Source organism: Scyliorhinus torazame, chromosome 7, assembly GCF_047496885.1.
Source record: "Scyliorhinus torazame isolate Kashiwa2021f chromosome 7, sScyTor2.1, whole genome shotgun sequence".
In the NCBI taxonomy this organism is placed as follows: Eukaryota; Metazoa; Chordata; class Chondrichthyes; order Carcharhiniformes; family Scyliorhinidae; genus Scyliorhinus; species Scyliorhinus torazame.
In genome coordinates this window covers 168,964,476-168,982,925 of record NC_092713.1, presented here as the reverse complement: position 1 = coordinate 168,982,925, position 18,450 = coordinate 168,964,476, and the positions used below count along the sequence as shown (strand labels likewise).

The 18,450-nt window shown below is 56.9% G+C and overlaps 1 protein-coding gene across 1 annotated transcript in view; it reads left to right on the top strand.

Moving 5' to 3' along the window:
* The window catches only part of serpinc1 (serpin peptidase inhibitor, clade C (antithrombin), member 1), a 122,700-nt gene extending 104,956 nt beyond the window's left edge, over positions 1-17,744 (top strand). Inside the window, exons 3-7 of the mRNA XM_072511779.1 lie at positions 12,306-12,521; positions 14,030-14,167; positions 15,082-15,475; positions 16,631-16,695; positions 17,452-17,744. Of these exons, the coding sequence (XP_072367880.1) occupies positions 12,306-12,521; positions 14,030-14,167; positions 15,082-15,475; positions 16,631-16,695; positions 17,452-17,634 (996 nt within the window). The 3' untranslated portion in view covers positions 17,635-17,744. The remainder of the gene's footprint in view (positions 1-12,305; positions 12,522-14,029; positions 14,168-15,081; positions 15,476-16,630; positions 16,696-17,451) is intronic.
* The last annotated feature ends 706 nt before the right edge of the window (positions 17,745-18,450 follow it).

The following is an 18,450-nucleotide window of genomic DNA, read 5'->3' as shown; positions in this document are numbered from 1 at the left end:
CAACTGTCTATCCTTCCTCACAGACTCGCTGCATACTATTTCTACCTGTTCAACAGCTTCCCTATCCTCTGATCCATAGCTCTGGTTCCCATCACCCTGCCAAACTTGTTTAAACCCTCCCAAAGAGCTCTAGCAAACCTCCCACCCAGGATATTGGTGCCTCTCCAGTTTAGCTGCAATAAATCCACCTTTGGCTTGTGGAAGCGAAACCCACGCAAACATGGGGAGAATGTGCAAACGCCATTCAGACAGTAACCCAGAGCCAAGATTGAACCTGGGCCTCGGAGGCAGTGAAGGAGGTTAAAGAGATAGGGAGGGTTGAAAGGCTTTGCTGAGGTTACAGAGATAGGGAGGTTTGAAAGGCTTTGCTGAGGTTACAGAGATAGGGAGGTTTGAAAGGTCTGGTGGAGGTTGCAGAAGTAGAGAACAGTGTAGGAATTGGAGGAGGTTACAGAGATTTGTAGGAGCTGTCGGAGGTTGCAGAGATAGGGAGGGTTGTCGGGGCAGGAGGAGATTCCAGAGAGAAGTAGGGGTGTCGGGGCTGGAGGAGGTTACAGAGGTAGAGAGGGGTGTTGGGCTGGATGAGGTTACAGAGATTGAGAGTGGTGTCACGGCTGGAGGTTATAATAATAATAATCTTTATTAGTTTCATAAGTAGGCTTATTTAACACTGTAGTGAAGTTACTGTGAAAATCCCCTGGTCTCCACACTCTGGCACCTGTTCGGGTACTGTAGCCACCTAAATTGGCCAACTCCCGATTTAAAATGGCGAACGGCAAAGGCTGATGGGAAAGTCAGCCAACAAGACATAAACCAGCAGCTGCAGGTTTGCTGTGTATTTACCTCTGCAAAGGCCATCGATACCAGCGACCATCAGCATAACAAAGTAGCAGCCATCTGCATACTGATGAGCAATCCCCGGGAACAATAAGTAACATTTTGGACACACAAAGCAAAGCCAGACTCCTCGGCGCCAGCAGGAGCCAACACAAAGGAGGTGAACGAGCACCTCAAGACCGCCCATCGATCAGGGAACCGCTCCAGTATTGGAGAAAATCGAACCAAGCGATTGGGACAAAGTCCAATCACTTGGGACCAGGTACAGGGTCCGCCCCGAAAGGCGGGAAGCCCCTGGGAACTATAAGAGTTGAGCCCCAAGTTCAAATTGCTCTCTTCACCTCTTCTTCCTGCCCGGGTCACCTAGCAACACGAACCAACATTGACTGTGACCGGTGCAGTGATCGTCGACTGACGTAAGTCTTAATTCAACACTCGCTATGAGATAGGCGCTCCTAGCTACCAATCTGTACCAACTTCGAATCCCGCAGGCTCAGAACCCGAACGAAAGGCCATTTGTTCCCTGACCTGGTGGGCCAGTCCGAAGTTAAGCATAGGCCTGTTTGTCGTAGAAGTAGCTTAGACGTAGAATTTGTACATGAGTAGCGATTACTGTGTATAATAAATGTGCTTTGATTTAAATCTTACTAATCGATGTATTGGGTTATTAATCATTACTCGGACCTGAACCTCGTGGCAGTATCCTAAAGATACCTGGCGACTCAAGAGCAAAGGTAATAAAACAGAGCAATTGAACTAAGGAGAAAATCAGCAACAGTACATTGAGGGAGAATTCAGAATGTCCAATCAACCTAGCAGCACGTCTTTCGGGATGTGGGAGCAAACCGGAGCACCCGGAGAAAACCCACGCAGACACAGTGAGAATGTGCAGACTCCGCAGAATCCGGGTCCCTGGCGCTGTGAAACAACAGTGTTAACCACTGTGCTACCATGGTTGCACAGGGAGTGGTGTCGGGGCTGGCGGAGGTTACAGAGGTAGGGGGCTGGATTCTTCATTCTGGAGACTAAATGTTGACACCATCGTGAAAACTGTGGAGTTTCACGACAGTGAAATCGGGTCCACAGCTGCAGCAATTCAACCACACCCAAGGGGCTAGCATGGGTGTAACGAGGAACGCAACACGCTGGGAACGGAACTGCGGCTGATTCACCGGTCCCGTGATTGACACGACGCTGCAGCTGGACTTAAGGCATTCTCCTCTCCCACACACAAGCGTCGCAGCCAACATGGCTGCAAGGAGTGCAGCGCTGCGCTTCTGAGATGCGGAATTTGAGACCCTCCTGGACTCTGTGGAGGAGAGGAGGCTGGTGCTATACCCCAGGCCGGGAGAGTGGTCACCAGGCACCAACGTTCGTCGTGCCTGGGCAGAGGTGGGAGCCGCCGTCAACGCTGTCGGCGAGGTGGCACGGACTGGCAACCAGTGCAGGAAGAAACTGCACGACCTCCTCAGGGCGGCCAGGGTGAGTAGCCAGCACTGTGCCCTTGGCGCCAAGCACACTACCCCCCCCCCCCACCCCCCCCCACACACACATGTGACCCGGACCCCCACCCTCACGCCAGCACCCATGCCAGCCACAATGGCGGTGTGTACTGGCCACTGATGCCATCAGCTACCCAAGCCCCGGGCTGCATGCGGCGGACTGTGTATTAGTGTTATTTGTGTTTGCCCTCCCCCAGGGCAAGGCCGCGCACAACCGCCGGGAACGGGAGAAGACCGGAGGGGACCAGCAGACCTGCGGCCCCTCACCATGCCCGAGCAGAGGGCACTGGACATGGTCGGCGGCGCGTGACGGAATGAGGCTCCCTGCCTGGTTGCGGGTCCTCACGACAAATGTATGCCCACCCCAACCCCCCACACCCCAACCCCCCTCACCCCACACCCCCACCCCACACCCCCACCCCACACCACAAACCCCACACCCCAACCTCCCTCACCCCACACCCCCAACCCCCCTCACCCCACGCCCCAACCCCCCACACCCCAACCCCCCTCACCCCACACCCCAACCCCCCTCACCCCACACCCCCACCCCACACCACAAACCCCACACCCCACACCACAAACCCCACACCCCAACCCCCCTCACCCCACGCCCCCAACCCCCCTCACCCCACACCCCCACCCCACACCCCCACCCCACACCCCCACCCCACACCACAAACCCCACACCCCAAACTCCCTCACCCCACACCCCAACCCCCCTCACCCCACACCCCCACCCCACACCACAAACCCCACACCCCACACCACAAACCCCACACCCCACACCACAAACCCCACACCCCACACCACAAACCCCACACCCCAATCCCCCTCACCCCACACCACAAACCCCACACCCCACACCACAAACCCCACACCCCACACCCCCACCCCACACCACAAACCCCACACCCCACACCACAAACCCCACACCCCAACCCCCCTCACCCCACGCCCCAACCCCCCACATCCCAACCCCCCTCACCCCACACCCCCACCCCACACCACAAACCCCACACCCCAACCTCCCTCACCCCACACCCCAACCCCCCTCACCCCACACCACAAACCCCACACCACAACCTCCCTCACCCCACACCCCAACCCCCCACACCCCAACCCCCCTCACCCCACACCCCCACCCCACACCACAAACCCCACACCCCAACCTCCCTTACCCCACACCCCAACCCCCCTCACCCCACACCCCCACACCACACCACAAACCCCACACCCCACACCACAAACCCCACACCCCAACCCCCCTCACCCCACGCCCCAACCCCCCACACCCCAACCCCCCTCACCCCACACCCCCACCCCACACCCCCACCCCACACCACAAACCCCACACCCCAACCTCCCTCACCCCACACCCCAAACCCCCTCACCCCACACCCCCACCCCACACCACAAACCCCACACCACAACCTCCCTCACCCCACACCCCAACCCCCCACACCCCAACCCCCCTCACCCCACACCCCCACCCCACACCACAAACCCCACACCACAAACCCCACACCCCAACCTCCCTCACCCCACACCCCAACCCCCCTCACCCCACACCCCCACCCCACACCACAAACCCCACACTCCAACCCCCCTCACCCCACGCCCCAACCACCCTCACCCCACACCCCCACCCCGCACCACAAACCCCACACCCCAACCCCCCTCACCCCACGCCCCAACCCCCCTCTCCCCACACCCCAACCCCCTTCACCCCACACCCCAACCCCCCTCACCCCACGCCCCAACCCCCCGCACCCCACACCCCAACCCCTCTCACCCCACACCCCCACCCCACACCACAAACCCCACACCCCAACACCCCTCACCCCACGTCCCAAACCCCCTCTCCCCACACCCCCACCCCACACCACAAACCCCACACCCCAACCCCCCTCACCCCAACCCCCCTCACCCCACACCCCAACCCCCCTCACCCCAACCCCCCTCACCCCAACCCCCCTCACCCCACGCCCCAACCCCCCTCACCCCACACCCCAACCCCTCTCACCCCACACCCCAACCCCCCCTCACCCCACACCCCAACCCCCCTCACCCCACACTACAACCCCCTCACCCCACACCCCCACCCCACACCACAAACCCCACACCCCAACCGCCCTCACCCCACACCCCAACCCCCCTCACCCCACACTACAAACCCCACACAGATTCCCCCCTCACCCCAGCCCCAACCCCCCTCACCCCACACCCCAACCCCTCTCACCCCACACCCCAACCCCCCTCACCCCACACCCCAACCCCCCTCACCCCACACCCCCACCCCACACCACAAACCCCACACCTCAACCCCCCTCACCCCACACCCCAACCCCCCTCACCCCACACCACAAACCCCACACAGAATCCCCCCTCACCCCACGCCCCAACCCCCCTCACCCCACTTCCCAACCCCCCTCACCCCACACCCCAACACTTCTCACCCCACACCCCAACACACACGACTCATCCACGTCCGGCTCTCTAACCATACATGCCGTCTTGTGTCTTACAGGACCAGCCGGGGATGGCCCGGCACCCCCCCCCCCAGCCTGTGCCAGAGCCGGTGCCCCCCCAGACAGCTGAGCAGTGACGGGGAGAGCAACCGGGACACCAGCCCTCTGCCCGATACCCAGGACACCATGGAGTTCGGGTCAGAGGAGGACACTGACGTTCCGTCACAGCTGTCTCCAACACAGTCCACCATCTCAGAGACTATCACCTCGGTTGGGCACATCAGTGAAGAGGCTCCTGGGACACTCCCTGGTGCGCACTACATAGTCGGTCCAGTACAGCAGGTGGGGGTAGGAGCAGCCGAAGGGCCGGACGGTCGGAAGGCAGTCCGGCCCCAGGAACCAGCTGCCGCCCAGATGGGTCCCGGGCTCCTGGAACATCCAGTCCCACCCACAGTGCAGGTGCAGTCAGAGACCCAGGGACGAGAGGAGGGAATGACGGCCGGCTTCCAGCACCTGTAAGGGCAGGTGGAGGAGTCCATCCCGTACAGGAGCAGGGGGTGGTGCCGGTCATGCATGCCACCCAGGCCGAAACCGCACGTCTGCGGTGGAGGCAACGGGGGTGACGGTGTCAGGCATGGGTCAACGGTTGCAAGGCCTGGAGCATTCTATGCAGGCGGGGGCGGAGGTCCAGGACAAGGCTGCCCTCTCACAGGCAGCCATGTGCCAGAGCCAGCTGGAGATTGCAGCGGCGCTCCTCAGCGTGGCCCAGTCACAGCAGGCCATTGCTGAGAACGTCGGTGGCATTGCCCAGGCACTGGCTGGTGTGGCACAGACACAGAGGGAGGTGGCCCAGTCCCAGAGGGACATGACCCAGTCCCATAGGGACGCGGCCCACTCACTGGCTGATGTGGCACAGACCCTCAGGGTGGTGGCACAGTCTCAATTGGAGATGGCCCACTCCCTGTGTTCCATGGCCGCGAACGTTCAGACAATTGTCGAGACCAGAGCGGCCTCCAGGACTGGCAGCGCCAGCTGGCGGAAGGGGCCTCGCCGGATTACTCTGTCCCACAGAGAAGCCCGAGGTCCATCCGGCACCCCGAGGGAGGAGGAGGTGTTGGGGCCTGTGCCAGTGACTCCCGCAGCGGAGTTGCCGGAACACCGCAGCATTTCGGACTCCCCCCACTCTTCTCCCTGGTGTATCTGGTGGGAAGCAGGCAGAACAGGGCAGCACCACACCTCCCGGGACATCCGAGGACCAGCCGGTCCCATCCTAGTCCAAGGTTATGAGTCACAGCAGTCTGCCTCCACTCCTGCTGTACCGTCTGGGGAACCACAAAGGCGTAGTGGTAGGGCCCGCAAGGCAAGAAAGATAAAACACCAGTTAAGTTGGCACGTGTGCAGGGCATAGCTTAGATGTAGAGGCTAGGGCACAGACTGTGTATTATTATTCAGAATAAACACATGTTCACAATGTTCAAACCAGCTTGGTGCTCTGTCTGATGGGTGTGGAGGTGGGGCGGTCAGTGATGGTCACTGGGAGTGAGAGGTGGTGGATGAATGAAGCCCAGTGGGTGGACTGTGTAGTCCCTCCCCTCTCCCAACCATCCCGGATTCTCCGGTCTCCAATGCCAAAATCGTGTTCAGCGATCGGTCGGAGAATCCACCGAAAGTTTTTGCGATGCTTCGCTCCCTTCAAAACGGCGCACGCCGGCAGAGGCCCTCCTCCAGATACTCCGCCACCGATGGGCCAAGTTCCCGACGGCGTGGGTCACTCGTGGTATTTATTTTCGGGAACTCAGCGTGGCGGCTGCGGACTAAGTCCAGCGCCGCCACAGTAGGTGGAGGGAGCTGATCCACGGGCAGGGGGCGCTTTTGCGGGGGCTGGGGGCACTGGTGGCAGGTGGCCCGGGGTGGCGAGCCTAGTCAAAGAGGGTTACTATTTGGCAGGCTGAGTCCGCGCGCGGCCGGCGCCACATTGCACGGCACGGACGCTGCAGGCCGACGCTGTGCGCAGGCGCAGTCACGGGCCCGGCAATTTTCCAGCCGTATCCGCAACTGGAGCCAGGTGCTCTACGCTGCGGTCCTGCTAGCCCTCCACCAGAAGGAGGATCGGTGGCCGCTTTGCACCATTTTTTCAGTCTTAAAACGCCACTGGCTCACGCCATGTCAGCACTTAGTCTCAGAATCGGAGAATCCAGTCCAGGGCACAGTGTCAGGGCTGGAAAAGGTTACACAGGTAGGGAGTGGTGTCCGGGCTGGAGGAGGTTACAGGGGTAGGGAGTGGTGTCCGGGCTGGAGGTGGTTACAGAGGTAGGGAGTGGTGTCCGGGCTGGAGGTGGTTACAGGGGTAGGGAGTGGTGTCCGGGCTGGAGGAGGTTACAGAGGTAGGGAGTGGTGTCCGGGCTGGAGGAGGTTACAGAGGTAGGGAGTGGTGTCCGGGCTGGAGGAGGTTACACAGGTAGGGAGTGGTGTCTGGGCTGGAGGAGGTTACAGAGGTAGGGAGTGGTGTCTGGGCTGGAGGAGTTTACAGAGGTAGGGAGTGGTGTCTGGGCTGGAGGAGGTTACAGAGGTAGGGAGTGGTGTCTGGGCTGGAGGAGGTTACAGAGGTAGGGAGTGGTGTCTGGGCTGGAGGAGGTTACAGAGGTAGGGAGTGGTGTCCGGGCTGGAGGAGGTTACAGAGGTAGGGAGTGGTGTCTGGGCTGGAGGAGGTTACAGAGGTAGGGAGTGGTGTCTGGGCTGGAGGAGGTTACAGAGGTAGGGAGTGGTGTTAGGGCTGGAGGAGGTTACAGGGATAGGGAGTGGTGTCCGGGCTGGAGGAGGTTACACAGGTAGGGAGTGGTGTCCGGGCTGGAGGAGGTTACAGAGGTAGGGAGTGGTGTCTGGGCTGGAGGAGGTTACAGAGGTAGGGAGTGGTGTCCGGGCTGGAGGAGGTTACACAGGTAGGGAGTGGTGTCCGGGCTGGAGGAGGTTACAGAGGTAGGGAGTGGTGTCCAGGCTGGAGGAGGTTACAGAGGTAGGGAGTGGTGTCCGGGCTGGAGGAGGTTACAGAGGTAGGGAGTGGTGTCCGGGCTGGAGGAGGTTACAGAGGTAGGGAGTGGTGTCCGGGCTGGAGGAGGTTACAGGGGTAGGGAGTGGTGTCCGGGCTGGAGGAGGTTACAGAGGTAGGGAGTGGTGTCCGGGCTGGAGGAGGTTACAGGGGTAGGGAGTGGTGTCCGGGCTGGAGGAGGTTACAGAGGTAGGGAGTGGTGTCCGGGCTGGAAAAGGTTACACAGGTAGGGAGTGGTGTCCGGGCTGGAGGAGGTTACAGAGGTAGGGAGTGGTGTCCGGGCTGGAGGAGGTTACAGGGGTAGGGAGTGGTGTCCGGGCTGGAGGAGGTTACAGAGGTAGGGAGTGGTGTCCGGGCTGGAGGAGGTTACAGAGGTAGGGAGTGGTGTCCGGGCTGGAGGAGGTTACAGAGGTAGGGAGTGGTGTCCGGGCTGGAGGAGGTTACAGAGGTAGGGAGTGGTGTCCGGGCTGGAGGAGGTTACAGAGGTAGGGAGTGGTGTCCGGGCTGGAGGAGGTTACAGAGGTAGGGAGCGGTGTCCGGGCTGGAGGAGGTTACAGAGGTAGGGAGTGGTGTCCGGGCTGGAGGAGGTTACACAGGTAGGGAGTGGTGTCCGGGCTGGAAAACGTTACACAGGTAGGGAGTGGTGTCCGGGCTGGAGGAGGTTACACAGGTAGGGAGTGGTGTCCGGGCTGGAGGAGGTTACAGAGGTAGGGAGTGGTGTCGTGGCTGGAGGAGGTTACAGATATACACATCAGGGAACATGGAATTGTGACCAAGCCTTTTCCCAACTCACAAACATCTTTTTTGAATCAAGGATACTGATGCCAAACACAGTGCTCCTGTAGTGATATGTATATATGCTGGTATATAAAGAGTTAACAACTACATCATAGTGTAAGACAGCGTGGATTCTCCGGCCGATCGCTGAACACGATTTTGGCATTCGAGACCGGAGAATCCTGCCCCCTACCTCTGTAACCTCCTCCAGCCCGGACACCACTCCCTACCTCTGTAACCTCCTCCAGCCCGGACACCACTCCCTACCTCTGTAACCTCCTCCAGCCCGGACACCACTCCCTACCTCTGTAACCTCCTCCAGCCCGGACACCACTCCCTACCCCTGTAACCTCCTCCAGCCCGGACACCACTCCCTACCCCTGTAACCTCCTCCAGCCCGGACACCACTCCCTACCTCTGTAACCTCCTCCAGCCCGGACACCACTCCCTGCCTCTGTAACCTCCTCCAGCCCGGACACCACTCCCTACCTCTGTAACCTCCTCCAGCCCTAACACCACTCCCTACCTCTGTAACCTCCTCCAGCCCGGACACCACTCCCTACCCCTGTAACCTCCTCCAGCTCGGACACCACTCCCTACCCCTGTAACCTCCTCCAGCCCGGACACCACTCCCTACCTCTGTAACCTCCTCCAGCCCGGACACCACTCCCTACCTCTGTAACCTCCTCCAGCCCTAACACCACTCCCTACCTCTGTAACCTCCTCCAGCCCGGACACCACTCCCTACCCCTGTAACCTCCTCCAGCCCGGACACCACTCCCTACCTCTGTAACCTCCTCCCGCACAGACACCACTCCCTACCTCTGTAACCTCCTCCAGCCCGGACACCACTCCCTACCTCTGTAACCACCTCCAGCCCGGACACCGCTCCCTGCCTCTGTAACCTCCTCCAGCCCGGACACCACTCCCTACCTCTGTAACCTCCTCCAGCCCGGACACCACTCCCTACCTCTGTAACCACCTACAGCCCGGACACCGCTCCCTGCCTCTGTAACCTCCTCCAGCCCAGACACTACTCCCTACCTCTGTAACCTCCTCCAGCCCGGACACCACTCCCTACCCCTGTAACCTCCTCCAGCCCGGACACCACTCCCTACCCCTGTAACCTCCTCCAGCCCAGACACCACTCCCTACCTCTGTAACCTCCTCCAGCCCGGACACCACTCCCTACCTCTGTAACCACCTACAGCCCGGACACCGCTCCCTGCCTCTGTAACCTCCTCCAGCCCAGACACTACTCCCTACCTCTGTAACCTCCTCCAGCCCGGACACCACTCCCTACCCCTGTAACCTCCTCCAGCCCGGACACCACTCCCTACCCCTGTAACCTCCTCCAGCCCGGACACCACTCCCTACCTCTGTAACCTCCTCCAGCCCGGACACCACTCCCTACCTCTGTAACCTCCTCCAGCCCGGACACCACTCCCTACCTCTGTAACCTCCTCCAGCCCTAACACCACTCCCTACCTCTGTAACCTCCTCCAGCCCGGACACCACTCCCTACCCCTGTAACCTCCTCCAGCCCGGACACCACTCCCTACCTCTGTAACCTCCTCCAGCGCAGACACCACTCCCTACCTCTGTAACCTCCTCCAGCCGGGACACCACTCCCTACCTCTGTAACGACCTCCAGCCCGGACACCACTCCCTACCCCTGTAACCTCCTCCAGCCCGGACACCACTCCCTGCCTCTGTAACCTCCTCCAGCCCAGACACCACTCCCTACCTCTGTAACCTCCTCCAGCCCGGACACCACTCCCTACCTCTGTAACCTCCTCCAGCCCGGACACCACTCCCTACCTCTGTAACCTCCTCCAGCGCAGACGCCACTCCCTACCTCTGTAACGACCTCCAGCCCGGACACCACTCCCTACCTCTGTAACCTCCTCCAGCCCGGACACCACTCCCTACCTCTGTAACCTCCTCCAGCCCGGACACCACTCCCTACCTCTGTAACCTCCTCCAGCCCAGACACCACTCCCTACCTCTGTAACGACCTCCAGCCCGGACACCACTCCCTACCTCTGTAACCTCCTCCAGCCCGGACACCACTCCCTACCTCTGTAACCTCCTCCAGCCCGGACACCACTCCCTACCCCTGTAACCTCCTCCAGCCCGGACACCACTCCCTACCTCTGTAACCTCCTCCAGCCCAGACACCACTCCCTACCTCTGTAACCTCCTCCAGCCCGGACACCACTCCCTACCTCTGTAACCTCCTCCAGCCCGGACACCACTCCCTACCCCTGTAACCTCCTCCAGCCCGGACACCACTCCCTACCTCTGTAACCTCCTCCAGCCCAGACACCACTCCCTACCTCTGTAACCTCCTCTCTAACCTTCCCGTACCAGCCTCCCCGAACAGGCGCCGGAATGTGGCGACTAGGGGCTTTTCACAGTAACTTCATTTGAAGCCTACTTGTGACAATAAACGAATTTAATTTTTCATTTCATTTCAAGACAACCACTAGATGGCAGCACTAGATTCATGTATAAACATATGAGTCAGAGAATCCCTGGGGGCGCGAGAATCTCGTCGCGCCTCCCCGACGCTGGCTCGCCGATCTCCGCCTCCGATTCTCGGGTGCCCGCGGGATCGCCGCCGCGCCGGTCGGGGGCCGATGAAAGCGGCCCTCCCGGCGATTCTCCGGGCATTTTGATGGGCCGAGTGACCGCCGAGTTCGGCTGAGTCCTGCCGGCATGGGTTACTCTGGTCCCACCCAGCGGGACCTGGAAGTTCTGTCTGCGGGTATCGTCCTGGAGGGGGGGGGGCGGGGTGATCCGACCCCGGGGGGAGCCTCCACGGTGGTCTGGCCTATCGGGGCCTACCGATCGGCAGGCGGGCTGGTTCTGTGGGGGCCTATATTCCTCCTCGCCGGGCCCCTGTAGGGCTCCGCCATATTGCCCGGGGGCTGGCCAGGAGATGGGAACCCACGTGCAGGCCGCGGCGCGCCGGCTGCAGCAGCGGATACCACTCCGCCGCCGACATGGCCCCCTAGGAAGGGGTGAATACCTGATAATCGAGGACGCCGGAGTGGTTCCCGACGCTTTTCACGCCGGCGTCAGAACGTGGCCGCGGGACTGGAGAATCCCGGCCTGAACTCAAAGGATCTTGGGTCTCTTTGAACCAGGAGTGTCTAAACAGCAGTTAGAGAGAGATATAGCATAGTTAGCAAGTGTAGTTAAATATAGTTAATACTTATTCTGATTTACTTTATCACCAGTTATAGTTCTGTAAGAACAAACTCATTAGTATTTAATTTGTTATTCATTAAACCTATTTTGCTTTGAATTGAAGATTGTTAGTTTCTGTGAAATCTAACCATCAGACCTTTCTGGAAGTAAAGCAAAGAGTGACGGCATATTACAAACAAGTAATATAACAGCTCCTTCTGCCACCCTGGCTGAGGGCAGCTGGGGTTTAGAAATTTGGAGGGGCTGGGATCTGTCTGTGCTTCATGGTTTAGTTAGGAAGGGAAATCTTCAATACTTCTGCGGTGCGCGGGGGGAAGGGAGGGGGGTGGGGGTGGTGAGATTTATGCCTTTGACCGATTGTGAGCAGACATCCCCAAGGTGGTGTTCCAAGGGCAGCAAACAGTGGTTTTAATTGTTTTGCCATCCACCCCACCATCCTTCCCTCACTATCTGCAGGTCTTCAAATTCGACAGCATCACAGAGAAGACGTCAGACCAGGTTCACTACTTTTTCGCCAAGCTCAACTGCCGCCTGTACCGGAAAGCCAACAAGTCCTCAGAGCTCGTGTCAGCAAACCGGCTCTTTGGTGACAAGTCGCTGATCTACAACGAAACCTTCCAGAACATCAGCGAGGCGGTGTACCGAGCCAAACTCATCCCAGTTAACTTCAAGGTGAGGCGAGGGGAGAGACGGAAAAGAGAGGGAGGGAAAGTGAGGGGAGAGGAGAGGATGGGAGGGGATCCGGTGGGAGGGGTATGGATAAGAGGTGAGCAGAGGAGACTAAGTGGAGGGAGAGGAAGTCAAATGCAGGGATATACAGGGGAGGGGAAGGGAAGATGAGGGCAGGGCGAGGATAGGGTGAGGTGAGGGGATGGGAGGGAGGGGACAGGCCATTAGCAGCAGTTCCAGATCCCACAGAGGTCATTCAGGCCCTTCAAAGCCTTCTTCCCCTCCAGCCTCTCATAAGAAAGGTCAGGCCTCCTCAGGCCCCGCCTGAACACACTAGAAACTGCAGGACATGACCGTGGAAACCCCAGGGAATCGTCACTCTCTCCACTAGTCATTTCCTCAACCAATTGTGAGAACGTCAGAGGAAATCCACCACCAATACAAGCAGGCCTCCGATCTTGCACAAACAATTTTGTAGCAGTACAGGGCCTCCATGGTAACTCTCTCCTCACTGACTCACGTCATCAACTGATTCAGACATATTCCCAACGGACACTCCAATGCAGGACTGTGGGAATGCTGCATTGTCAGAGCATCAGTACTGAGGGAGTGCTACACTGTCAGAGGGTCAGTACTGAGGGAGTGCTGCACTGTCAGAGGGTCAGTACTGAGGGAGTGCTGCACTGTCAGAGGGTCAGTACTGAGGGAGTGCTGCACTGTCAGAGGGTCAGTACTGAGGGAGTGCTGCATTGTCAGAGAGTCAGTACTGAGGGAGTGCATGCATTGTCAGAGAGTCAGTACTGAGGGAGTGCTGCACTGTCAGAGGGTCAGTACTGAGGGAGTGCTGCACTGTCCGAGAGTCAGTACTGAGGGAGTACTGCACTGTCAGAGGGTCAGTATTGAGGGAGTGCTGCACTGTCAGAGGGTCAGTACTGAGGGAGTGCTGCATTGTCAGAGAGTCAGTACTGAGGGAGTGCTGCACTGTCAGAGGGTCAGCACTGAGGGAGTGCTGCACTGTCCAGAGAGTCAGTACTGAGGGAATGCTGCACTGTCAGAGGGTCAGTACTGAGGGAGTGCTGCACTGTCAGAGGGTCAGTACTGAGGGAGTGCTGCACTGTCAGAATGTCAGGACTGATGGAGTGCTGCACTCTCAGAGGGTCAGTACTGAGGCAGTGCTGCACTGTCAGAGGAATTAATCTTTCAGAGGAGTTATGAAACAGACCATTCTGGACTCTTGTGTGAATATGAAAGATCCCATGGCGCTAATCAAAGAGTGGGGGAGTTCTCCCAGAGTCCAGGCCAACATTGATCCCTCAAGCAATGACACTTCAAGATTCTGATTATCTGACCTGTTGTTGTGGGATCTCACGGTGCACACATTGGACGTTGTATTTCCTGTATAATAGCAGTGACTTCATTTCCTTGAGAAAGTACACTTCGCTCGCTGTGATACTTTGGGATATTGTGAGGTTGCGAGCAGCATGATATAAATATACATCTTTCTTTCACAGGAAAAGACAAAGCTAGCCAGAAAGATCATCAACTCTTGGGTGGCCAACAAGACCGAGGGACTGATCAGGGATGTCATCCCTCCAGATGCAATAACACCCTACACCGCCCTGGTCATTGTTAACGCAATCTACTTTAAGGTAGGTTCAGAAATTCTCCAGTGCCCCTGTTCGGTTGCTACCGGATATTTCAGAGTTCATGGTGTTTCCCAAGCGGAGATGGTGGTGGAACCCCATTATGCCTGCTCTCCATGTCTATTGCGCTACCCCAGGAAATAACACAGGAGCTTTGATTCAGGGTCAGGCTGAGTGTGTATCTCAGCACAGTGATGCTAACAGGTTGCCACTGTGCCCACCCCATTCCCAAGACCCCTGGTCATGGTAGGGAAGGGGAGAGGAGGGGGGTGGGGGCTGGTGCTTTAAATAACAGGCCAATGAGTGTGCAGACAAGACACTGGGGCCTCAAACCTGGGCGTCTGAAGTGTAACCGTGGTTCTGATTGGTCAGAGGCCACACTGAAATTTACCCTCAGCTCTGGTGCAGGGGAGGCTGTGCAGGTGATTCCAGCTGCATGGTGAAAGTGCTCTCCCCAGCTCGGTTTCCTGGCCTCAGTCAGGGTTGCAGGATTCGGGACACTCTGGTTGCACACGTCCCTGAATCACGAAGGGAGGTTGGCCAAACCTTTCCATTCACTCACTCATTTCCGTGTGATCTCGTTCAGCCCAGCAATTCCCCCCCCCCCCCCCGCCCAAAGAAAAATATCTGTGTTCCTCTAAATCTGGCTTCTTTCCCATCCCCATTTTCAGCACTCTGCAACTGGCGGCCGTGCCTTCGGTTACTCAGGATCTAAGCTGTGGAATTCCCTCTCTGTATCGCTACCTCCCTCTCCACCTTTGAGGCCCTCCTCTTTGACTATGTTTTTAGTTGCCTGGCTGAAATTTTGTATGTTTAGGCTCCTGTGAAACATCATGGGATATGTACTGCACAACGACAATACATTTGTGGTTATAAACTTGCAAAAGGGAATTATTAAACATGTGAACCTGTTTGTGCAGGGACTGTGGAAATCAATGTTTGAGAAGGAGATGACGGTGAAAAGGGAATTTGAGAGAGCGCCTGACAACCATTGCCAAGTCCCAATGATGCAGCAGCAGGGCTCCTTCCGTTTTGCCAAATTCTCCAAGGACGCGGTGAAGGTGATCGAGCTCCCGTACAAGGGGGATGATGTGTCCATGGTGCTGATTCTCCCCACAACAGAAGGTGTCCTGGGGGTGCTTGAGAAACAGCTGACGCATGAGAAGTTGCTGGGGTGGCTCAGCCAGCTGAGCCTGACGGACGTCGATCTCTCGTTGCCCAAGTTCCGGGTCGAGGATTCTTTCAGTCTGACCGACAAGCTGAAGCAGATGGGCCTGGTGGACCTCTTCAGTCCTGAGAATGCGAACTTGCCAGGTTTGATAGGACTGCCCTCCTACTTGTGTCCCAGGTTGCCCTCTGTCTCCCTCCCCGTTTTGCACTGTCCTCTCTTTCCAATCCTCTCCCACAACCCCTACCTCTGCCCAACAATTTAGCTCCTATGTTTCCTTGTTCCTGTTAACCTGGGATCACTGCCACCTCCTCACGACACTCCACCAATGGTTTCTAAGAGCAGGATGTTGGGTTTTGGGTCAATAACATCAGGGTCAAATGGAGGTCATGGCTCTGCATGGTGTGGGAAATAGTCACCCAACGGTGATTTTCCCTGAATTGGCAAAGTGTAGGTGGGAGGGTGGACACGACATCCAATTAAGGACAATAAGTCGGCTCTCAAAGATGAAAGGAGCTGGGCCTGCAATTCAGGTAAGAGACACAACACCGCCATTTTCAGGCACACTCTCTACAAATCTTTAAAAAATGTAATTTTAAAATGGCCACAATAACCACACCACCATTGTGGGAGTTGAAGACCCAGCCACAGGGATCACAACAGGCAGATGCGTAGAGGCTCAAAGCCTGACTCGAACTTGGTCACTGAGTCTGCTGCTGGGAGGGCACCGCTAGGCAGCTGGCTTGTTCCAGTCAGCCTCTGCAACAGGCCTTATCCATAGAATCCGTACAGTGCAGAAGAAGGTCAATCAGCCCAACAATTCTGCACCGATCCTCTGAAAGAGCACCCTACCGAAATCCACTCCCCACACTATTCGCATAACTACACCTAGCTTTTAGTGGCTATCCGTCGCTCAAGGATGGATAACCCTTCTGTTGCTCATCCCACCTCTAGGAACATGGTTCTGGGTTTGGGCAGGGGTTGGTACCAGCAAACCGGCACACTGACGTTGGTGTGAATTTCTGCACTTGCTCACCTCAATAATCGTGGGCAGAAATTCAGCCCCAATTCTCCACAATTCCATGTTAGTCGAGCCTTGCTGCATGTGGCAGACCCTCTACCATGTACACTGAGAGACATCAGGCTCCGACCAAGCCTGCTGCTTAACTTGTTACATCAGCAAGCAGCATTTGGGAGCCAGTAGAATGTGAACAGCCTCAATTTGCTGACTGCTCCGACCTCCACTGGGCAGGTAACTGAGCTTCACTGTGGAATAATGCTGGCTGTCTTTGCTTTTACAGGGATAGTTGAAGGACACCATAATGACTTTTATGTCTCAGATGCATTCCATAAAGCCTTCCTCGAGGTACGATACAACCCAAAGCATTTGATCTCAGAGTTTCAAGGGGACAGTTCTTTTGTGTCTCTGCGCTTTAGCAGGCCAAGAAACCGAAATAACTTCAGTGGCAAAATATATCAAAACCCTTGTATCTTATTGTCAGTGTCAGTTCCCATTGTCTTCATAACACTCCTTAGTCATTTACCCAACTGTAAATTCCTATGGTCAAAGAATACAGATGGCCAGTGTAGAGGGAGCTTTACTCTGTATCTAACCCCGTGCTGTACCTGTCCTCGGAGTGTTTGATGCAGACAGTGTAGAGGGAGCTTTACTCTGTATCTAACCCGTACTGTCCCTGTCCCGGGAGTGTTTGATGGGGACAGTGTAGAAGGAGGTTTACTCTGTATCAAAACCCATGCTGTACCTATCCTGGGAGTGTTTGATGGGACAGTGTAGATGGAGCTTTATTCTGTATCTAACCCCGTGCTGCACCTGCCCAGGGAGTGTTTGATGGGGACAGTGTAGACGGAGCTTTACTCTGTATCTTACCCTGTGCTGTACCTGTCCTGGGAGTGTTTGATGGGACGGTGAAGAGGGAGCCTTACTCTGTTTCTAACCCCATGCTGTACCTGCCCTGGGAGTGTTTGATGGGGACAGTGCAGAAGGAGCATAACTCTTTGCCTAGCCCTGAGTGGTACCTATCCTGGGAGTGTTGATGCATTGATGTAGCAGGGCTTTTGTTGCCCTGTGCAGTGTTGGTCTGACCTTTGATCTGCTTGCCAGGTGAATGAGGAAGGCAGTGAAGCAGCAGCAGCCTCGGCGGTGATGTTGATGGGCCGGTCACTGCGGCCCAGCTTGGAGATCTTCAATGCCAACCGTCCATTTCTCCTGCTGATTCGAGAAGTTGCCATCAACGCCATCATTTTCATGGGGAGAATATCAGACCCATGTGTTGAATCACAGTGAGAAGGAGAATGAATCGTATCACTGTGACATTAATAAAAACTCAATCACGTATTCCTGCAGTTATTCCTGCAGTTATCTTATTATAAGGAATAAAGTAAAACTGACTTTTATTTTTATCATGTCTTTCATGATCCCAGGTCATCCTAAAGTATTTGTCAGCCAGTGACAGTGCTTATGAGTATAGTCTTTGTTGTGATGTAGGAATCATGGCAGCCAGCATACACACAGCAAGATCCCACAATCAGCAATGTGATAATGACTGGATAATCTGTTTTAGTGATGTTGACTGAAGGACACTCTCGTTCCCGTCCTCAAAATAGTACCAAGGTATTTGCTACATCCCGGGGTGTCAAAAAGTTTAAACATATCATCTGAAAGACAGCACCTCTGACAAATCGGCATTCCCTCAGTGAGCCTGGACTTAAACTCTGGGGTGGGATTCTCTGTTGGCTGACGCTGAAATCGGGAAATACGATTGGGCGGAGAATAGGTCCCGACACCGAAATCGTGGCGGATGCCGATTTGACACAAAATCGCAATTCCCCGGCACCGGGTGTGGCCAGGAGGTGGGTTGTGGGGCCGGGGTGGACGGGAAGGAACACCATTGCCGCAGCCAGAAAGGCAGCCATGCAGCTGCGCACACCGCTGACAGACCACTGTGTACTTACAGCCACCAGTCATATATGTCCCCCCAGGGCAGCCCCCTCTGGTCCCAGCCGACCCATCAGCGGGATTGGCACGCTCCAGTGCAACCAGTGTCACCACCTTGGCAGGGATGATGTGTGTGGGGAGTGTAATGTGTATATGCGGCTGCAG